The sequence below is a fragment of the Pan troglodytes genome, chromosome 15 (assembly GCF_028858775.2).
Source record: "Pan troglodytes isolate AG18354 chromosome 15, NHGRI_mPanTro3-v2.0_pri, whole genome shotgun sequence".
Lineage (NCBI taxonomy): Eukaryota > Metazoa > Chordata > Mammalia > Primates > Hominidae > Pan > Pan troglodytes.
The window spans coordinates 86,594,515-86,613,626 of record NC_072413.2 but is presented as its reverse complement, the minus strand read 5'-3'; the positions used below and the strand labels follow the sequence as shown (position 1 = coordinate 86,613,626).

General features: G+C 43.0%; 1 protein-coding gene across 29 annotated transcripts in view; it reads right to left on the bottom strand.

Moving 5' to 3' along the window:
- The window catches only part of ZC3H14 (zinc finger CCCH-type containing 14), a 50,721-nt gene that overhangs the window by 5,198 nt on the left and 26,411 nt on the right, over positions 1 to 19,112 (bottom strand). For 6 of the 29 annotated variants that reach the window (XM_016926552.4, XM_009428280.4, XM_063793039.1 and 3 more), the window contains 4 exons: positions 11,642 to 11,716; positions 6,360 to 6,519; positions 5,384 to 5,616; positions 1,081 to 1,201 (listed from right to left, as the gene is read on the bottom strand). In XM_016926552.4, coding sequence (XP_016782041.1) covers positions 1,081 to 1,201; positions 5,384 to 5,616; positions 6,360 to 6,519; positions 11,642 to 11,716 — 589 coding nt within the window. Of the gene's footprint in view, positions 1 to 1,080; positions 1,202 to 5,383; positions 5,617 to 6,359; positions 6,520 to 11,641; positions 11,717 to 13,338; positions 14,053 to 19,112 lie in introns of those variants that run through there. The other 23 variants (XM_016926555.3, XM_016926558.4, XM_063793040.1 and 20 more) reach the window with 6 other exon arrangements.

Here is a 19,112-nt window from a genome sequence, read left to right as displayed (position 1 = left end):
TGGGGGATGGTACTTGCAGGGTGAGATGGGGGATGGTACTTGCAGGGTGAGGTGGGGGATGATACTTGCAGGGTGAGATGGGGGATGGTACTCACTTGCAGGGTGAGATAGGGGATGGTACTTGCAGGGTGAGGTGGGGGATGATACTTGCAGGGTGAGATGGGGATGGTACTTGCAGGGTGAGGTGGGGGATGGTACTTGCAGGGTGAGGTGGGGGATGGTACTCACTTGCAGGGTGAGATGGGGGATGGTACTTGCAGGGTGAGGTGGGGGATGATACTTGCAGGGTGAGAGGGGATGGTACTCACTTGCAGGGTGAGATAAGGGATGGTACTTGCAGGCTGAGGTGGGGGATGGTACTTGCAGGGTGAAGTGGGTGATGGTACTTGCAGGGTAAGATGGGGGATGGTACTCGCACTTACAGGGCGAGATGGGGGATGATACTTGCAGGGTGAGATGAGGGGGTGGTACTTGCAGGGTGAGATGGGGGATGGTACTTGCAGGGTGAGGTGGGGGATGATACTTGCAGGGTGAGAGGGGATGGTACTCACTTGCAGGGTGAGATAAGGGATGGTACTTGCAGGCTGAGGTGGGGGATGGTACTTGCAGGGTGAAGTGGGTGATGGTACTTGCAGGGTAAGATGGGGGATGATACTCGCACTTACAGGGCGAGATGGGGGATGATACTTGCAGGGTGAGATGAGGGGGTGGTACTTGCAGGGTGAGATGAGATGGTACTTGCAGGGTGAAATGCAGGGATGGTACTCACTTGCAGGGTGAGATGGGATGGTAGTTACAGGGTGAGATGGGGAGATGGTACTTGCAGGGTGAGATGGGGGATGGTACTTGTCAGGTGAGATGGGGGATGGTACTTGCAGGGTGAGATGGGGGGATGGTACTCACTTGAGGGTTGAGATGGGGGGATGGTACTCACTTGCAGGGTGAGATGGGATGGTACTTGCAGGGTGAGATGGGGGATGGTACTCACTTGCAGGGTGAGATGGGGGGATGGTACTCACTTGCAGGGTGAGATGGGGGATGGTACTCACTTGCAGGGTGAGATGGGGGGATGGTACTCACTTGCAGGGTGAGATGGGGTGATGGTAGGCACACTCATCCCCATTTTTACAAGCAGGCCAGTACTTGCAGCGCTCCAAAAGTTTTTCTGGTTTCTGTGCCACACTCAGTTCACTCATCTCAGCTACAAAGGGAAAGGAAATAAAAGTATTTCATTCATTATGATCAATTCAGTACACAGCACCTTTAACATATTTCCCTCAAACCCCAGTCTTAGAATCTTCTGTTAAATGTACAGTCATATAAAATAAGTGAGCTCAAATTATGGGATTAACACTGGCCATAGAATCCTATAAAAGGTTGCCAGGAAGAAGACAACAGTTCTCACTGTGAAAAGGAAAGAGGACAGTGACTCTGCAACTACGGCCAAATTTTTCACCAAAAATTCTAATTCTCAATACTAATTCATAGCTGAATTAAAAATAGAGAAGGACGCCAAGTGGGGAACTAATAAAATTAAATACAAACTGAAAACAGGTAAGGTGATAAGGAGATGTGAATCCTCACACGCCAGCAAGATGATGAGTGGCCCAAATACAAAAGGATTCCCACCTGCTGAGCTGTAAGTCCAGGTGCAAAACTCAGCAATGTCTTTTACTTTTTTTTTTTTTTTTTTTTTTTTTTTACGACAGGGTCCTGCTCTGTCACCCAGGATGGAGTACAGTGGTGTGCCAGTGGCGTAATCTCGGCTCACTGCAACCTCTGCCTCCCAGGCTCAAGTGATCCTCCCACCTCAGCCCCTACCAAGTAGCACGTGCCACCACGCCTGGCTACGGGGTTTCCCCACGTTGCCCAGGCTGGTCTTGAACTCCAGGACTTAAGCGATCCACCCACCTCGGCCTCCCAAAGTGCTGGGATTATAGGCATGAGCCACCGCACTCAGCCAGCAATGTCTAAAAAGGGGAAAACATTTTTACCTACAATGGGGTCACAAATGCCATCACTTACAGAGACTGGGCAGTTCCCCTAACATAGCAAGACTGACTGGGCTGAAGATGATAAACGCAATAAGGGACAGACGGGGAGCAGCAACCTGGAAAGCAAGTGCACACCCATCCACTCCACTCCCTGTGCCACATCCAATCACAGCTTCGATTACTATGACAGGGCAAAGTGGGACCCCTGTTGCCAGATTTTTATCCTGTTTCAGTAAGCCAAAAATCTGCCTTCATCAAAATTGTAATGCTGGCAATTTATTAAATAACACTGAATAAGTAAAATTACAGCTACAGGCAATAATCAGCTGCTAATTTCTGGACTGAGACACCTTAAACTCCCCACAAAATAGCATCATGGGTATTATGTATTATGGTTCACATTCATGTTCATGAAAGCAAGTATCACTTCAACTATATTCCTCTAGTCCTCTTGCCAGAGGTCAGTTAAAATCTGACTCTGCCACTTAGTTGCTCAGCCAGACACTCTGTGCAAATGTTAGCTAACTTTTCGGAATTCTGTTTTCTCATCTATACAAAGAGAAAATAATGTCTTCCTTGGAGTCTGATGATTAAACGGAAAAAATGCAAAACAGGCAACCAGTCGTAATAGCAGCAGCAGCTAGTTCTATGAGTACTTACTGTTCCAGTGACCCACATTCTGTCCTCACTACAGGAGAACAAGGCACCCAAATGCAGTCATGCAGCCCAGATAGGAGCAGCATCAAAGAGCAATTATGACTATGCCTGATACAAACAGTTTTCTATGCTACTTTAAAAATAGTAAAAGTCCTATTTAAGCTTTAAATAGGATGTGGTGGCTCATGCCTGTAACCCCAGCACTTTGGGAGGCCGAGGCGGGCAGATCACTTGAGCTCAGGAGTTTCAGACCAGCCTGGGCAACATGGTGAAACCCCATCTCTACAAAAAATACAAAAAATTAGCCAGGCATGGTGGTGTGCACCTGTAGTAACCAACTACTCAGGAGGCTGAGGTGGGAGAATCACTTGAGCCTGGGAGGTGGAGGCTGCAGTGAGCCATGACTGTGCCAATGCACTCCAGCCTGGGCAACAGGAGGGAGACCCTTTCTAAAAACAAAACAGTATAAGTCATTTTAGTTCTAAGATACAAGAATAATTGGTTCCAAAGAAAATGTGAGATGACTGGAAGTTTCTCTAATTTTTACAGGTTTTTTGTGTCATCCCTGCAGAGTAAATGTGTCTTACCCTTTTCCTACAATAAATTACACACAGCAGACTATAATATATACACAAGAACCCAGTACAAATAAAAGATTAAGAGAATACCCAAGAGAAGCCTAGCTGGAAAGCAAAGTAGCTAGATACTCAGGAACAATATAATACTTTACAAAGAAACGTGATTATTACAATAATACCTTACAAAGAAACTTTATCTTTCTTTTAAAAACATTAAGTCATATGAAGGTCATGCCCCTAGTCTTCACTGGCTGACACCGACTTTGTAAACTATTAAAACTTTCTGTTCAAACCTTAAGAGGCAAATTCACCTTTTATTGAAAGCTATAGGCCAGGCGTGGTGGCTCACGCCTGTAATCCCAGAACTTTGGGAGGCCGAGGTTGGTGGATCACTTGAGGTCAGGAGTTGGAGATTAGCCTGACCAACATGGTAAAACCCCGTCTCTACTTAAACTACAAAATTAGCTAGGTGTGATGGTGCATGCCTGTAATCCCAGCTACTTGGGAGACTGAGGCAGAAGAATGGCTTCAACCTGGAAGGCAGAAGTTGCAGTGAGCTGAGATGGCTCCACTGCACTCCAGCCTGGGGGACAGAGAGACTCCATCTCAAAAAAAAAACAAAGAAAGCAAGCTATAAAATCTGTGCTGCCATATGACAGTGAGTGAAAAGACAGCAGGTTAAAACAGATGTTGCTGTTGGTAGCATCCTTGAAACAACCCAACATAAAACCAACCAGAAGCAATTGCAGTTTCAAACTCCCTGCTCACAGGGGAAGTGGTGCAGAGACTAGAGACTCCTGAGAACTGTTCTGCAGGAGTCTCTCCAGCCACACCCCTATGCTAATCTTACAAAGCTTCATCCTTGAGCAGCAGGGAAACACTGAGTCCCCAGTCAAAGCAATGGGAAAGGAGGCTCACCACTCATCATGGCTGTCAGCACAATGGCCACAGCACTGGCAAGAATTTTTACTAACATATTATTTTGGTGTCACTGCTGCTACATGTATACCCCATAAAGCCTCATATGGACACCTACATTTAAATGAAACCAGATCCTAATAGACCAAAAAATTAAGGTACCAAATTGAAAATCAAGAGTAGTGAAAACACTGGAGTCTTCTCTTTAGACAAAACATACAGAGTCAATAAATCGGGACTGCCTACTGCAGCTTTTACTATTTTTTAAGTTTTTCTTCCTGTTGATAGGGTCAGATTTTCAACTCCCTCCACTAATCAAAACCACGACACTACGTCATTGATTCACAGCAGGAAACGCAACCAATTAAAATAAAGCTAAGTGTTATCGCTCCACTAACATGATTTCCCTCTAAAGTCTATTCTATTTTTAATGATTGAGAAAGGTATTCAATACATTTTCATATCTCTTCCAAGAAGAGGATTACTCAAGGAAATGTTTCAAAATCCATTACTGTTTTTCCTTTGAATCTGTACACTTTTAAGATTGAGTAATTATCCCTCCTGCCAATGAAGAGGTGCTTCTAAATATTTTAGAAGATATAAGGAACATAATTACCATTCTCTATCATGAATGGAAATGATCAGTGGCGTTGCAGCTACCACTGATACCCAGTGAAAGAAACGGTGATAAGAAACTGTCACCTGCCAAAAACTATGGTGCTATCTGAAATGAGTTCATCTGAGTTCTGCTAAATATTACTCTTCAACATTAATTTAAACAGTTCCAAGATCTTGATAGATTAGGTGAGAAACTCCTTTCAAAGAAATTTCACTGAGGTAGAAATAGCATCAAATCTAAATTTTTCTCTCAAGTTAATTGCAAGAGACTACTGCTGATAAAAGGGCAAAGTGGCAGTACAGTTTCTGAAGAAAATACAAAGGTAAAGAAGGCAACAAGAATGGTGGTTCATCCTTTAGCCAGCATAAGCGGAAGAGGTCTCTCAGGTTCCATGGCTGAACTCCGTTTTCAAACTGGAGTAACAGCCCACCTATGAAAAAGACACAGGAAAAAGAGTCTGAAATGTACTTGGTGGGTTTGTCTGAAAGAAGAAAAAAGGCCATTACTGAATATAAATAAAAGCAAGGCCTTTAACCAATATTCATTCAAGGTAGAGAAACAAGTCAAAGATTCCCTTCACAATGACAGCACCCTGAAAATCTGAGCTCTCAACACACCGTTAGAAAAGCTACCATTTGGGTCCTCAAGCTGCCTGCTCAGCAAGTGCAACTGCTGTGGGTGGAGGAGACCTCTGAGTCCCTTGTTTGAGGCTGCAGTTTGGTTTACGGGTTTCATTCCTTCAAAGCACATGTCCTCCTCTTGATCTGACATGTATCCTGGGGGGCTGGGGACACCATCCAGCGTCACTATAAACTTGGGACTTGCAGGTTTATCTGGTTGTACAAGATCTCTGCCAGACAGATAAAAAATACCATAGAATTAGGGAAACAAACACAAAACGCTGAGCCCCCTAAAGTGCTCTTCAGCAGAACTATCACTCCCTTGGCTTTGCGTTTGGTTCAATAAAAAAGACTAGGTAGGGCTTCCAGGTGCAGCACTGGCGGGTTCTCTGCTAACACACGATGGCCATGAACAGTCACAGTGGCATCACCAGTGACCCTCCAGCCTGTACTTACTAAGGACAATCTCCCCTCAAGCCTGACCCCATCACCCATTCGATCTTCATAGGGTCAACATGGAAACAAACCAAAAAATTAGCATCAATGCTCAGAACACAAGGGCCAGCAGCATTTATGCTAATTATCTGTATGTTTCTTCTTTTATAGAAACAGTCCATTTTCTAAGCGAAAAATCACCCAAACCTGATCTGCCAACTCTCTTTAGAGTTGACCTGATTATGGTCAGCTGGCTTTTAAACTTGCATTTCCTGAATTTGCATAAAGAAAAGAATCTTTAATAGAGTTAAATCATACACTGAGTTGTAATTTGTAGGTTAATGGATTTCTGAACAAGAAAGATGAACTGGAATTCTTGAAAACTGAATTTGGCTAACTATTCACGGGCTAGCTACTGAATCAATGAAAGCACTCTACGCTAGCGGGTAGGGTGGGGAGGAGGGAAGCTGCAAACGAATGGTTAACCTTTACTATCTCATCACACAAATTAACTACACAAGAAAAAGAAACCATCTACCGTGTCTGCATAAGGTGTCCTGAAAGTACCCGAAGGGAATCTGCAGTCTTCATCCCCGACTCTTGGTTTGGTGCCACTACTATTTCCTCAGACAGCTTTGGCTTCTTCAGAATAAATGATCTTGTGTCTGCATGGACCATGGATTCCATGTCATAGTAATCTGAGCCAAAAAAATTGGCCACAAATGTTTACTTTTGAATATACCTTACATTCCCAACATTATACATGTGAGAAGAATGTCAATCTTTTATATATTCAAATTATTTCAAAGGAAAATCACAACTGGTTCCACTCAGGAAAACAGGGCTATAATTCTATTCCAAACATGTTTTCAAAGAACTCAAGGAGTCCTTTTCGCGTAGGGCACGGCACAAGTGATTCTGATTAACACTCCCTATCCACAGCAGAGAAAGGTTCTCAGGTGAGGCATCTCAACAGATATTAACAATATACCCTTAAAGTACAAAAATCTTTTCTAAAAACCTGGAGAATTTGAGTCCTAATGCTCCCTATAATTAGAATACACAGACTGCTGAACCACTTTTCCAAAATCTGGTTTGTTCACTTCGCACAGTACCACTTAAGAATCATGTCCTGATAAAAAGAATTCAAGTGGTATAATTTCCAGTTGGTTATAAACCGAGGACTACTTTAAAAGGTAACTGAAAGGTGAATGGACACTTAAACATATGTATCAAGAAAAACACTGGCCTTTAATGCAAATAACCATAAGCTCACATCATCTACTATTTTACAAAATATGCCAAGACCTACAACCCAGAATGGCTGACCTATCAATACGCCATCAACGGACTAAAGTTAATACACTTCTTTTAAAGCTTAGAGACCAAAATTTACAGGATATTCATTTATGTTCATTCACTGAGTATTTACTGAACAACTAAGAGAACTGAGCTAGATACACAAAGAAAAAAAGAAAAACAGACACATATACAATTTCAGAATAGCATGACCCAAAAGGGATGTGAACAAGGTGCTGAGAATACAGAACAGCCCACTCCACCCAAGAACCAACGAAAAGCTTAGCAAGGAGGAACATCTGAAGTCAGCAGTAAAGGAACAAGCAGGAATAAACAAGGAGAGAGACTCGGAGAAACAAACACAGCACTTCAGGCAGAGGAAAACGCACGTAGAAGGAAAGGGGCTTTCACAAGGCCGAAGGCATCTGAGAAAGGTTAGAATGTGGAATGGCTGGAAGGGTGTGTGTGGTGGGCTCAGCGGTACATACCAAGGAAGGCTGACACATATAATAAAGGTTCTTCTATGTCTCAGTGACTCTGGATTCTGGTCTATAATTAGTAAGAAATCAAGTGGCCTGGTGTGGCGGTTCATGTCTGTAATCCCAGCATTCTGGGAGGCCAAGGCACAAGGATTCCATAAGCCCAGGAGTTTGAGACCGGCCTAGGCAACATAGTGAGACCTCCCATCAACCAGAAAATAAATAAATAAATAAAATTAGCCAGGCTTGGGAGCACATGCCCACAGTCCCAGCTACTTGGGAGGCTGAGGTGGGAGAAGTGCTTGGGCCCAGGAGGTCAAGGCTGCAATGAGCAGGATTGTGCCACTGCACTCCAGCACGAGTGACAGAGGGAGACTCCATCTCAAACCAAAAAAAAAAAAAAAGAGAAAAGAAATCAAGAGAGGTTCCTAAGGAAGGAAGTGGCCTGATCAAACTGGTTTTTAGAAAAACAGTGTTAAGAAAGAACCAGAGTTCTCGACCTGCTGTTGCCCGGGACAGAGGGTGAGGCTCTGAATGAAAAGATTCTCTGCTGTCTGTCCTGGTCTCACACACCTGACAGGAAGAGAAGACACGCTCCATCCTGGGAAGGGGCGTGCCCGCCTTCCCCAGCAAGGGCAGTACAGATGGTAAAGGGAGACAGGCGGAAGAGAAAGCTGGGATGAGAAACTTAGCAAAAGAAAAAGAGCAAAGTTAAAAGGGGCAAAGATACATTTCAATGTTAGATTTAAAGTCTTTGTGGGACTCTCCCATGTTTAAGAGGAAGTAGAAAATTCAGATTTGACCTGTAGGTGGGGGGACAGAAATAAGATGCTGAGTCAAAACCGAAGGTGACAGAAGTGTTTAACATATTCAGGGTGGCCGTCTCTCACTGAATCCTCACTCAAAGCCTACAAAGTCGGTTTCCTCCCATGTTACAGATGACTGTTTGCAGCTCGAAGTTATTAAATGATTCACCGAGGTCTCACAACTGTCAAAGGTGGGTCCCAACAGTGGCCCAGGGGCTGCTTCACTCCTTCCCACCACTCTGCACTTTCTGAGACGAAGGAGTTCTACCAGTTCATAGGTTGGGTGAACACAGAAGAGATGAAAATAATGCTGAAGGTGGGAGAGAGCAAAGCTAACCTTTTGAGGAGGAATGGAGGAGATGAGCTGACACATGAGAATGAAAGGGAATGAGAAGAATAAAGACAGAGTGAACTGGAAGCCGAAAGGTCAAAGCTTGGAGAAAGTATGGGAACCCAAGTGTAACATGCTCCAGGGTTGAGGAAAGCGTGCACCGGTCCCTCCCGCACACCTCTCTGCAAGCGGAACGTTAGCAGCCCAGGTCACGTGGAGACCAGACAGACGGGGGAGTAAGTAACATCTTCTGAGTAGAGACCACAGAGGCTGACCCCATGCATTTACTTTTTGTTCCCTCCTGAAAGCCCACAGAAATGTCAATGAGAGTTTTGTTTTTGTTTTGAAAGCATAAACTCACAAAGAAAATAAGTGTAAAAAGAAATTTTCAAAGTGGAAAACAGATGATTAAGAACTCAGGGGATCTGTAAAAGCTGAATTCTAAGGCAATAATGAAGCAATCCAATTCAGACCACAAGATTCTCCAAAGGCTCAGGAACTGGCAGTAAAAGGGACCTTAGGAAGAAATGGAAGAAATGACAGGCAAAAAAGAGGTGTATTAGATGTGTCCAAGAAGCAGTTAGTTCTTCTTCAACTCTAATTCCATGTATCTGTTTTCTTTGTTTGAGACAGTCTTGCTCTGTCACCCAGGCTGGAGTGCAGTGGTGCAAGCTCAGCTCACTGCAACCTCTGCCTCCTGGGTTCAAGCAAGGCTCCTGCCTCAGCCTCCCTAGTAGCTGGGATTACAGATGTGCACCACCACGCCTGGCTAATTTTTGTATTTTTTAGTAGAGACTGGGTTTCACCATGTTGGCCAGGCTGGTCTGGAACTCCTGACCTGAAGTGATCTGCCTGCCTTGGCTTCCCCAAGTGCTGGGATTATGGGCGTGAGCCACCGCACCTGGCCACTGTTTTCTTGGTTTTGATGCTTGCCACACCAATCCCGACCTCTACACTGAAGACACCTGGGACGACTGGTGATGTGCTTTCCTGTAGATAATCTTCGGAGAGGCCTATGGATGCACCATTAGGGTCTCTGCCAGAAAGATGCTACGACAAAATCACCTGAAGGTACACTGTTAAAAATTTTTAAAGGCAATTAGATTTCCTGATAAATCTTTACCCACTGCATGCATTCTCCCTTGGAGAAAGTGGAGCTTTAGACTCTTCAGAGGATAAGAACAGAGTCCCTGGACCAAGAGACACCAGCCATGATGAAAGAACTACTGGACTGACAATGGTTGGGGGAGGGTTAAATAAACATTACATAATAATTAATGGTGAGGTGCCTCCCCCAGCCTTCTTTCCCCACTTAAGCTCGCAGAACTCTGACTACCAGGCTATTACTTGAAAAACTTTGTTTTGGAGAAGCTGACCAGCCTGAGAGGAAAGTCTTGAAGGCAGTGACATCAGGGTGCCCACAAACCAAGACAGGCAGGACAAATCACTTTCCACCACAGGGTCTAGTTTCAAACAGAAAGTCAAAGTGCCCCATGCCCCAACTCATGAACCCAGAATACCAGTGACCTTCTGAGTGCTCCACTCTTAAATGTAAGACCACCTAGGATCCCCAGACATCAGAGGGGAACCTCCAGCATAAAAGACAGCCAAAACAGACCACTTAGAGAAAACAAGACCAAGCAGGGAGGGGAAAAATGTCAAAACCACCTTTCAGATCCACAGAGAAATAACAAAGAGTATTGTGTACACAAAATCAGTATGTTTTTAGAAAATTAATAGAATATGCAGAAACAAAGGGATCTTAGAATAAAAAATGTGATAGGAGCTAAGGACTGCAGTCATTCATAAGCCTCACAGAACTACTTGCTATTTCAAACTGCATGCACCATGGGTACAATGAAAAGCTGAAGGAGGCAGAAGAGAAAACATGCACAAGAGCTGATGAAGTGGATCCCACACACAGATCTCGGCTGTCAACCTTTTCAAATACTCCTGTGGAGGAAGCAGGACGGACTGCTGGGAGATGAGAGAGCAAAATCATGGGCAGAGAATGTCTGAACACCTCTACAGAGAGAAGACAGGAGGCAGAGAATGAAGTTGGAGGAGTGGGTGACATGCCAGTGGCTCACCAACCCGGTGGGATCTGGCCTCTGGTGGAGGCTGACCCTTAGGGAGGAAAAGCACACTTTCTGAGCTGGAAAGCTGGGGGAGGGTAGGGGAACAGAGTGACTGACTGTGGAGTCCTGACTGAGAGGGGTCTAGGGACCAGAGCTTCCCACAAAAGACAGACTTAGGGGAAACAGAAGGACTGAGATGATTCCGGGTCTCTCATGGTTGCCTGTGTTTATCCTGCAGTCATTTTTAAGACACTGAACATGCATCTGGCAGGGGCTGGGCACTGAGGACAGAGATAATAAAAATGAAGGCGTCAGCTCCAGTCCTGGAGTAGCCCCTGGCATGTGTGTCTGTGGGGAGAGGAAAGGAGACAGGCAAACTAGAGTGGCTCTAGAACACTAGAACAACAAGTTCCAGGTGTGGCCCTGGTGATAAGACTCCAAAATGAAGTACAAGAGGATAAGGCTAACCAGGTGAAAAACAGGATACAAAAGCCACTCATGGCAATGACAAAAGCTGGGTAGAGTGGGAGGGTAAATCAGAAACGCAGGTCACTCCTGACAGCAGGAGAGTGACAGCCGACAGTGCTAGGGACACACTTGGAATGGTGTGAAAGGAACAAAGTTTTCCAATGAGGCAAAAAATTATAACACTATATAACATGAAAGAAATGCAGATCTTATCTCCTGGCCCTAAAATATTTTCACAGATCTAAATATAACATCTTAGGGCAGGATCTAAGAGATCCGAGATACGTTAAATGGGGTGTAAGAAATGGAAATGGCAACTGAAATGGCTGGATTGCAGTACAACTCGAAACATTACCAACCTTGACTCATCTGCAGAGTTTCTGCCATTACTGGGTCGATTTGCAGTCGGGATAATAATTGCCTCTGTTGAGTTCCTAGAATATAAATTTTAAAACTTCACTAAGCTTACAACACAGACAATACCAGCATGTGGTTCCCAAAAATCAGTCCTTCTGGGTTCTTAACTTGAAGTCTTAAAAGTAACTTAAAGCTTCAACCATTCAATTTAATAGTATTTATAGACCAAAGACATATCCTGTAAGACAAAAAAGGCTGTACTCAGGGTTAAACCAAAAATGCCAATTTAAAACACTCCTGGTTCTCCCTCTGTGAGGACATCAGTTTTCCTGAATTTGAATTCTGCGGGGAAAGTAAAGGTGGCAAACGGGTGGAAAATCCAGGAAAAGGCACCTTGTGGCCCAGCAGCTCGCATCACAGCCAACTGCACAATAAGCACGGCAAGCACCTCCCTCCATCACCTGAGCTCTTACCATCACGACTCACTCATGACCTTTGAAGATAATCGAAATAGCGAAACAAAACACTCTCATCATCTAAACAAGAGTTCCTAAAAGACAAACTCTGGGCTTCGATGCATGCAAAGAAAACAATAAGACACTCAGCTCTACAATCCACACCCTATGTTAGCAAAGCATGATGATAATTCTTTGCCTCTCCCACAAGAAAAGATGTTCAACTACTTATTTCTTCTAAAATAGGCTCCTAACATTAATTCCTATTAGGTTCACTATTCCTAACTATAATATGCCCAGCAGTCTGACTGCACAAAATAGGGACAAAGAACTGATTTTTTTCCATCCTCGATTTGATGTTAAGCTCCTTGAGGATGGGAGAATGTCACACTTTTCTGTAGCCCCCACAGCGCTTAGCAGACATCAGGCACTCACTTGCTCATTATAAGGTACTGCACTACAGTGTACAAAGGGATGTAACTGATAGGGTTGCAAATACTGAAATCTTACTAAGATGCCCACATGCTGATTTTGGGTATATCCATTACAGGTGGCTTCACAAGGACAGGCTTTGCTTACTCAGTGCAAAGATGTTAAGTGGGCCATCTCCCACCAAGTACCACATTTCATTAAAAGGTGTTTTTAAATTTTAAAACCTATACTCGATTTGAAATTGTATCAGTTAGTTTCCTTTAAAACATAAGTTATATGAAATTTTACTGGTGCGTCCCAAAAAAGTGAATTCCTTCCAGAATTATTACCATAAAAAAACACACATTCTGAGGAACTGTAACGAAGATGACACTTAGGTCAAGTTGCATTCCTGTGGGAAGCTTGGAAAACTGAGGTGAAAAGTTACAGGAAGAATGCTCTTTCCATCCAAATACTGCAACAGGTCTCCTTCACATCAACAGTACATGATGAAAGAATGAGACATTTTAAAATAATTTCACAAGACACATGAAAGACCACACTTCCACATTTCAAGTTTTGCTTCATCGCTCTAGGTTCATCTGTCTTTTCAAAACATCGTTTTAGAGAGCTCCATTAAAGAGGATGGAATTCTGATCAATTCTAGATTGCTAAGCTAAATCAAGCAGAATCCAAATTTGTCATTAAAGGTCCATGAAAAATTCAAGTTCTCTGTAACTTGCTCCCTCCACATCAGAGCTACAGTCAACATACGTGGAAAGATACAGATCAAAGGATGGGTACCTAGAACATATCATATATTAAGAGTTTACCTTTCTCAACGTTTCTAAGGAAGCCGATTATTTTTACATCAGTAGTTCTTGACTGTGATTCAGTATCTTCTTCTTGATCTTCAAACTGTCTGTTGCATTCATATGTTGTTGAATATTCATTCATTTTAACCTCCAAAGATGAAATTTTTGCTTCATTCTTGGACACTCTAACATTTAGATCAAAAAGATTGGCTTCCACTGTCAAAATAGCTGCTCTCATTCCTTTAATTTCATTGATATCAGCTGATATTTTCCTTAAACGGTGGGAAATATTGTCTGGCTCATTCAGTGAACAAGAGGAGCTTGTTATGGAACCTAAGTCCACTGGCTCCGGTGGAAGAAAAATTGGTAGAGGTGGTGATGGAAACTTTGAAGACATTCTCATAAAGGTGATAGGAACCTCAAAGACATTTTCATAAAATTCTCTCCCTTAAAATCTGATAATTTTTTCTTCACAGCTCATTAAGTTATTTCATCGAAAGTAAAAGCAGTGATCAAGGCTGTTACCTTAAGACGTATTAAGAGCAAATAACATCTTAAAACCTGTAATTCAAAAGATGGGGTTGTACATTTCTAGAGTCAGAACTCAAAACTAAATATGAAAAAGCTAAACGTACCAGACCAATTGCTCTCCGCTACAACTAAGAAGCCCTAATACGTAGGGCCCTACATCCTCTAAGTACCATCTGTATAGCTCCTCTTCCAGTAAACCCTATTATTACATACAAAATAATCCTGGTTTCTGATTGGCTGAAAACAGACATGTGTCACACAAAGAATTTTCTATTATTTACTTCATATGATGAGAGCACTGAAGCGCTACTTGATAAGTTAAGCAATATAACATTAACTGCTTTACATCTAAATATGATATGAATTAAATGTACTTTTCCCTTTTCATCATCTAAACCATAACATTTTTAAGCTTCAGATTTCTGATTTGTTTTGAGTTGTATTTCCCCTTGAAATTAGTATATAACATTATTGAGATTGACAAATCCTCTGGAGGGAAAGGGCGGAGAAAGTAACTGGACCCGTGATCCACACAAACTTCTTTCAAGATACATGTGGTAATGACAGAATTCAACTTCACTAATATAGTATCGTGTAAACTTAAGGACGGGGAAATAAGAACTCAGCCTTGGCTTAATACTAGACCATTATTAGACAGGTGTTTCTTAAATATTCTCTCCCATTTTGTTGTCTTTTTTTTTTGATAGTATCTTTTGAAACACAAAAATACTAAATTTTGATGAAGTCCGAGTTATCTTTTTTCCTTTGGTTGCTTGTGCTTTTGGTGTCATATTTAAGAAATCATTCTGGAATCCAAGACATATCTATTTTTTTCCCTAAGAGTTTTGAAGTTTAGGTTTTTGATCCATTTTGAGTTATTTTTGTTTATGACATAAGGTAAGGTTCCAACTTCATTCTTTTCATGTGGATATTCAGTTGTCCCAGCATCACCTGTGGAAAAACCTATTCTTTTGCCAATAAACTGTCTTAGCACCGCTGCCAAAAATTGATGGGTCGTGAAAGTATGCATTTATTTCTGGATTCTCAATTCCGGTCCACGGGTCTGTATGGTCATCCTTATGCCAGTACCACACAGTCTTCATTACTCTAGCTTTGTAGTAAGTTTTGAAATCAAGCAACATAACCTTGCCAACGTTACTCTTTTTCAATAGTTTTGGCTATTCTCAGTCCCTTTTTATTTCCATATGAATTTTAGGATCAGCCTGCCGATTTCTACAAAAAAAAGCAATTTGGGGTTTAAACAGGGATTGAGTTGAATCCATAGATCAACTTGGGGACTACTGCCATCTTAAGAATAGTAAAGACATCTAGGCTGGGCGTGGTGACTCACGCCTGTAATCCCAGCATTTTGGGAGGCCAAGGTGGGCGGATCATGAGGTCAGGAGTTCGAGACCAGCCTGACCAATGTGGCGAAATCCCGTCTCTGCTAAAAATACAAAAATTAGCCAGGTGTGGTGGCGCACGCCTCTTATCCCAGCTACCCAGGAGGCTGAGGCAGGAGAATCACTTGAACCCGGGAGGCAGAGACTGAATAAGCAGAGATCGTGCCACTGCACTCCAGCCTAGGCGACAGAGGGAGACTCCATCTCAAAAAAAAAAAAAAAAAAAAGAATAGTAAAGACTTCCAATCCATTAACACAGAAAATCTTGTAAGGTCCTTAATTTGACAAAGGACGTTTTTACTTTGGTTTACTCCCCAAGCAAACAAATAAGATATGCAACATACAAGGATGCAAGTTAGTAGATGCTGCTCACTATAGCCTCTTAAAAGAAGAATCCTGGCCTGGCACAGAGGCCCACACCTGTCATTCCAGCACTTTGGGAGGCCAAGGCAGGTGGATCACTTGAGGTCAGGAGTTCAAGACCAGCCTGGCCAACATGGCAAAACCCTGTCTCCACTAAAAATACAAAAATTAGCCAGGCGTGGTGGCATATGCTTGTAATTCCAGCTACTCGGGAGGCTGAGGCATGAGAATCACCTGAACCTGGGAAGGCGGAGGCTGCGGTGAGTGAGATCGCGCCACTGCACTGCAGCCTGCGTGACAGAGTGAGAATCTGTCTCAAAAAAAAAAAAAAAAGGAATCCTTATAAAGAATGGTAGTCTTTGGTTTCCCAGTCAAATAGATGTCACAGTAACAGTAACAGAATAAAGAAAATGCTAAGTGCTGGAATTTGTAAAATAAAAATCTTTATTCATTTCTCCACTTTATGAATCAGTTCTTCAAAATTCCAGACAGAAAATAATGTTCAAAATTCAAGGCTTTGGATTCACAGCCTTTTTTTTTTTTAACAGAACCAGCTGGCATATGACATCCATAGTAACTGTTAACAGCAAGACACTCTCAGAAAAGCACCACCTGCAAACCAGCTGGTTCACTAGAGGACAGATAAACAACCTCAAGGAAAAAAGCAGGAAAGAGGTCTAACAGAACGGGTCACAGAGAAACAAGAGCCCATCTGATGGCACCCATATGGCCCACTATGTCCAGCCCAACTTTAGAATAGAAAATAAGCAAGGACCCTTCCTAAGACTCCAGTGTAAATATTCATCAGCAGAGAAAGCTTATGTATTTTAACATTTACTCCTACCAATAACTCTGAAGTAAATGCTACCGTTATTCTTCATTTATAGATTAGGAAACTAGGGTACAGAAAGGTTAAATCAACTAGTAAACTGCAGGGTCTGCACCTTCGGTAGTCTGGCTCCTAGGTCCACACTCAAGGACTCTCCCATGATACATTAAGTGGAACAAAAATGTCACAGAGAACTCTGGGTGGTATAATTCCTGCTTTATATGTACATTTGTGTGTGTGCGTAAGTAAACATATAATTCCACTTTATATAGAAAGGGTGCACATGTTCACAGATATAAGAAATGCCTAGAAGACGACACCAATACACATCAAACTTTTAAGTGCAGTTCTTCCCTCCGAGCAAAGCAGGGGGATTTTCCATTTTCTTTGAATATAAAATCTCCCCTTGACTAAGAATCCTTCACAGTGCTTCCAGTCCAACACAATGTATCAAGTATATACAATTATAATCTCTCCTTCTGAAGAGTCCATAAAAGTGAATTAAAGAACTTAATATCTACATCTCTACCCTATGATCTTTGGGTTTCTGTTCTTTTTTTATTTTATTTTCCGAGATGGAGTCTCACCCTGTCGCTCAGGCTACAGTGGAGTGGCGCAATCTTGGCTCACTGCAACCTCCGCCTCCCAGGTTCAAGCAATTCTCCTGCCTCAGCTTCCCAAGTAGCTGGGATTACAGGCACCCATCACCACACCCGGCTAATTTTTGTATTTTTAGTAGAGACGGCGGTTCACCATGTTGGCCAGGCTGGTCTCGAACTCCTGACCTAATGATCTGCCCGTCTCAGCCTCTCAAATTGCTGGGATTACAGGCGTGAGCCACCAAGCCCGGCAGATTTCTATTCTTATGTTTTCTAATATTCATATCAATATAGCATGTGTACGTAAGTAAAATACATATATTGGTATACATACTTAAAAATGGCTACTGTACAAAAATTTTCAGGTCAAAAATATGATGGAGATCACTGGTTTAGAGATGGGGGTTACAAGGTGCAGCAGATGAGATGTCAACAATCTCTGGGTAATAGAAAATATATGGACAAATACTGGCTGTAAGGCACAGCAGGCAAAAACACAAATGAGCCCCTGTGAAAACTGCAGGTTAGATGCAAGGCAGGAGTGACATTTACTCAGACAACAAACACTGACTGAGCTCCTGCTACTATATGCCAGACACTGCTCTGGGCACTCAGTAACAGCCATACAGAACACACACATAAATCCCTGCTCAAAAAGGACAGACTCTGTTGAGATGGGGAAGGAGGTAGCTCTCAAGACCCCCAAATAAATACATGTTAAAAGAAAACAATTCACGTTAAAACATAAAGACCTACGTTCGGATAAAAATACCTACACTACAAAAACATAAAATATGTATTTGATGGTGACAAACGTTATGGGGAAAAATAAAGCTTCAGAAAAGAGGGAGTGTGGGGATGGGGCCAGAGAAGGCCTCGAAGATGACACATGGATGAGATATGAGAACATCCAAAGTAAACATTCTCAGGAGAGGGCAAAAGCATCTGAGACGCGCAACTCTTCCAACGTCCTGAAGGACAAGCAGGCCAGTGTGCAGGAGCAGCAGCAAGCACGGGGAGCCAGAGCAGAGGGAGGCAGGTGGGTGATGAGAAGGCAGAACACTGTGACTTACAGTGTGACAGGGAGCCCCTGGGGGGTTCTAAGCTGCAGAGTAGCATGATCTAATTTACAGTGTAAAGGATCACTGCTGCTGCTGTGTGGGATGGACTGAAGGAAGGCAAGTTTGAAAGCAGGCACACCTTGTAAGAACACACTATTCCAATAATCAAGTAACCAAGGCAAATCACAGACGGTGACTTTTTTTTGCCTTTTTTTTTTTTTGAGACAGAGTGTCACTGTGTCACCAAGGCTAGAGTGCAGTGGCATGATCTCGGCTCACCGTAACCTCCGCCTCCCAGGTTCAACCAATTCTCGTATCTCAGCCTCCTGAGTAGCTGGGACTACAGGCATGTGCCATCATGCCCAGCTAATATTTGTATTTTTAGTAGAGACGGGGTTTCACTATGCCGGCCAGGCAGGTCTCGAACTCCTAACCTCATATGATCCACCTGCCTCGGCCTCCCAAAGTGCTGGGATTACAGGCATGAGCCACCGCACCCGGCCAGACAGTGACTTTGATGGGTGGTAGAGGCAGAAGTGATAAACGGTAGTGAATTCTATAAATCTGGAGGTAGAGGCTGACAGGTGGAACAAGGGAAGGAGGGAGACAGAGGTAGAGAGGGAAGAGGAAGGAAAGGAGAAGGAGAGAAAAAAAGAATGGCAACAGGATTCTGTCTCAGAAACTGGAAAGGTGAAGTCACCAATAAACTAAAATGAGGAAGACTACAGGAAGAACAGACAGGAGAGGAAAATTCATAGTTGAGCTTTGGACAAGTTTGAAATGATTTATTACACCTCCAAGAAGAAATATAAAGTGGTTGGACAGAAATGAGGAATTCAGGGCAAGGTCCAGGCTGGAGATATAAAAATGTGAGAGTCACAGTGCAGAGATGATATATCAAGCCTTGAATTTGGATGAAACAAAGGGCCATCCAACTGTGAGAGATTGCAGCAATGAGTAAAAACCAAGAAGGATGTAAGGCAGAGAAGAAGGCTTGTGAATGGTA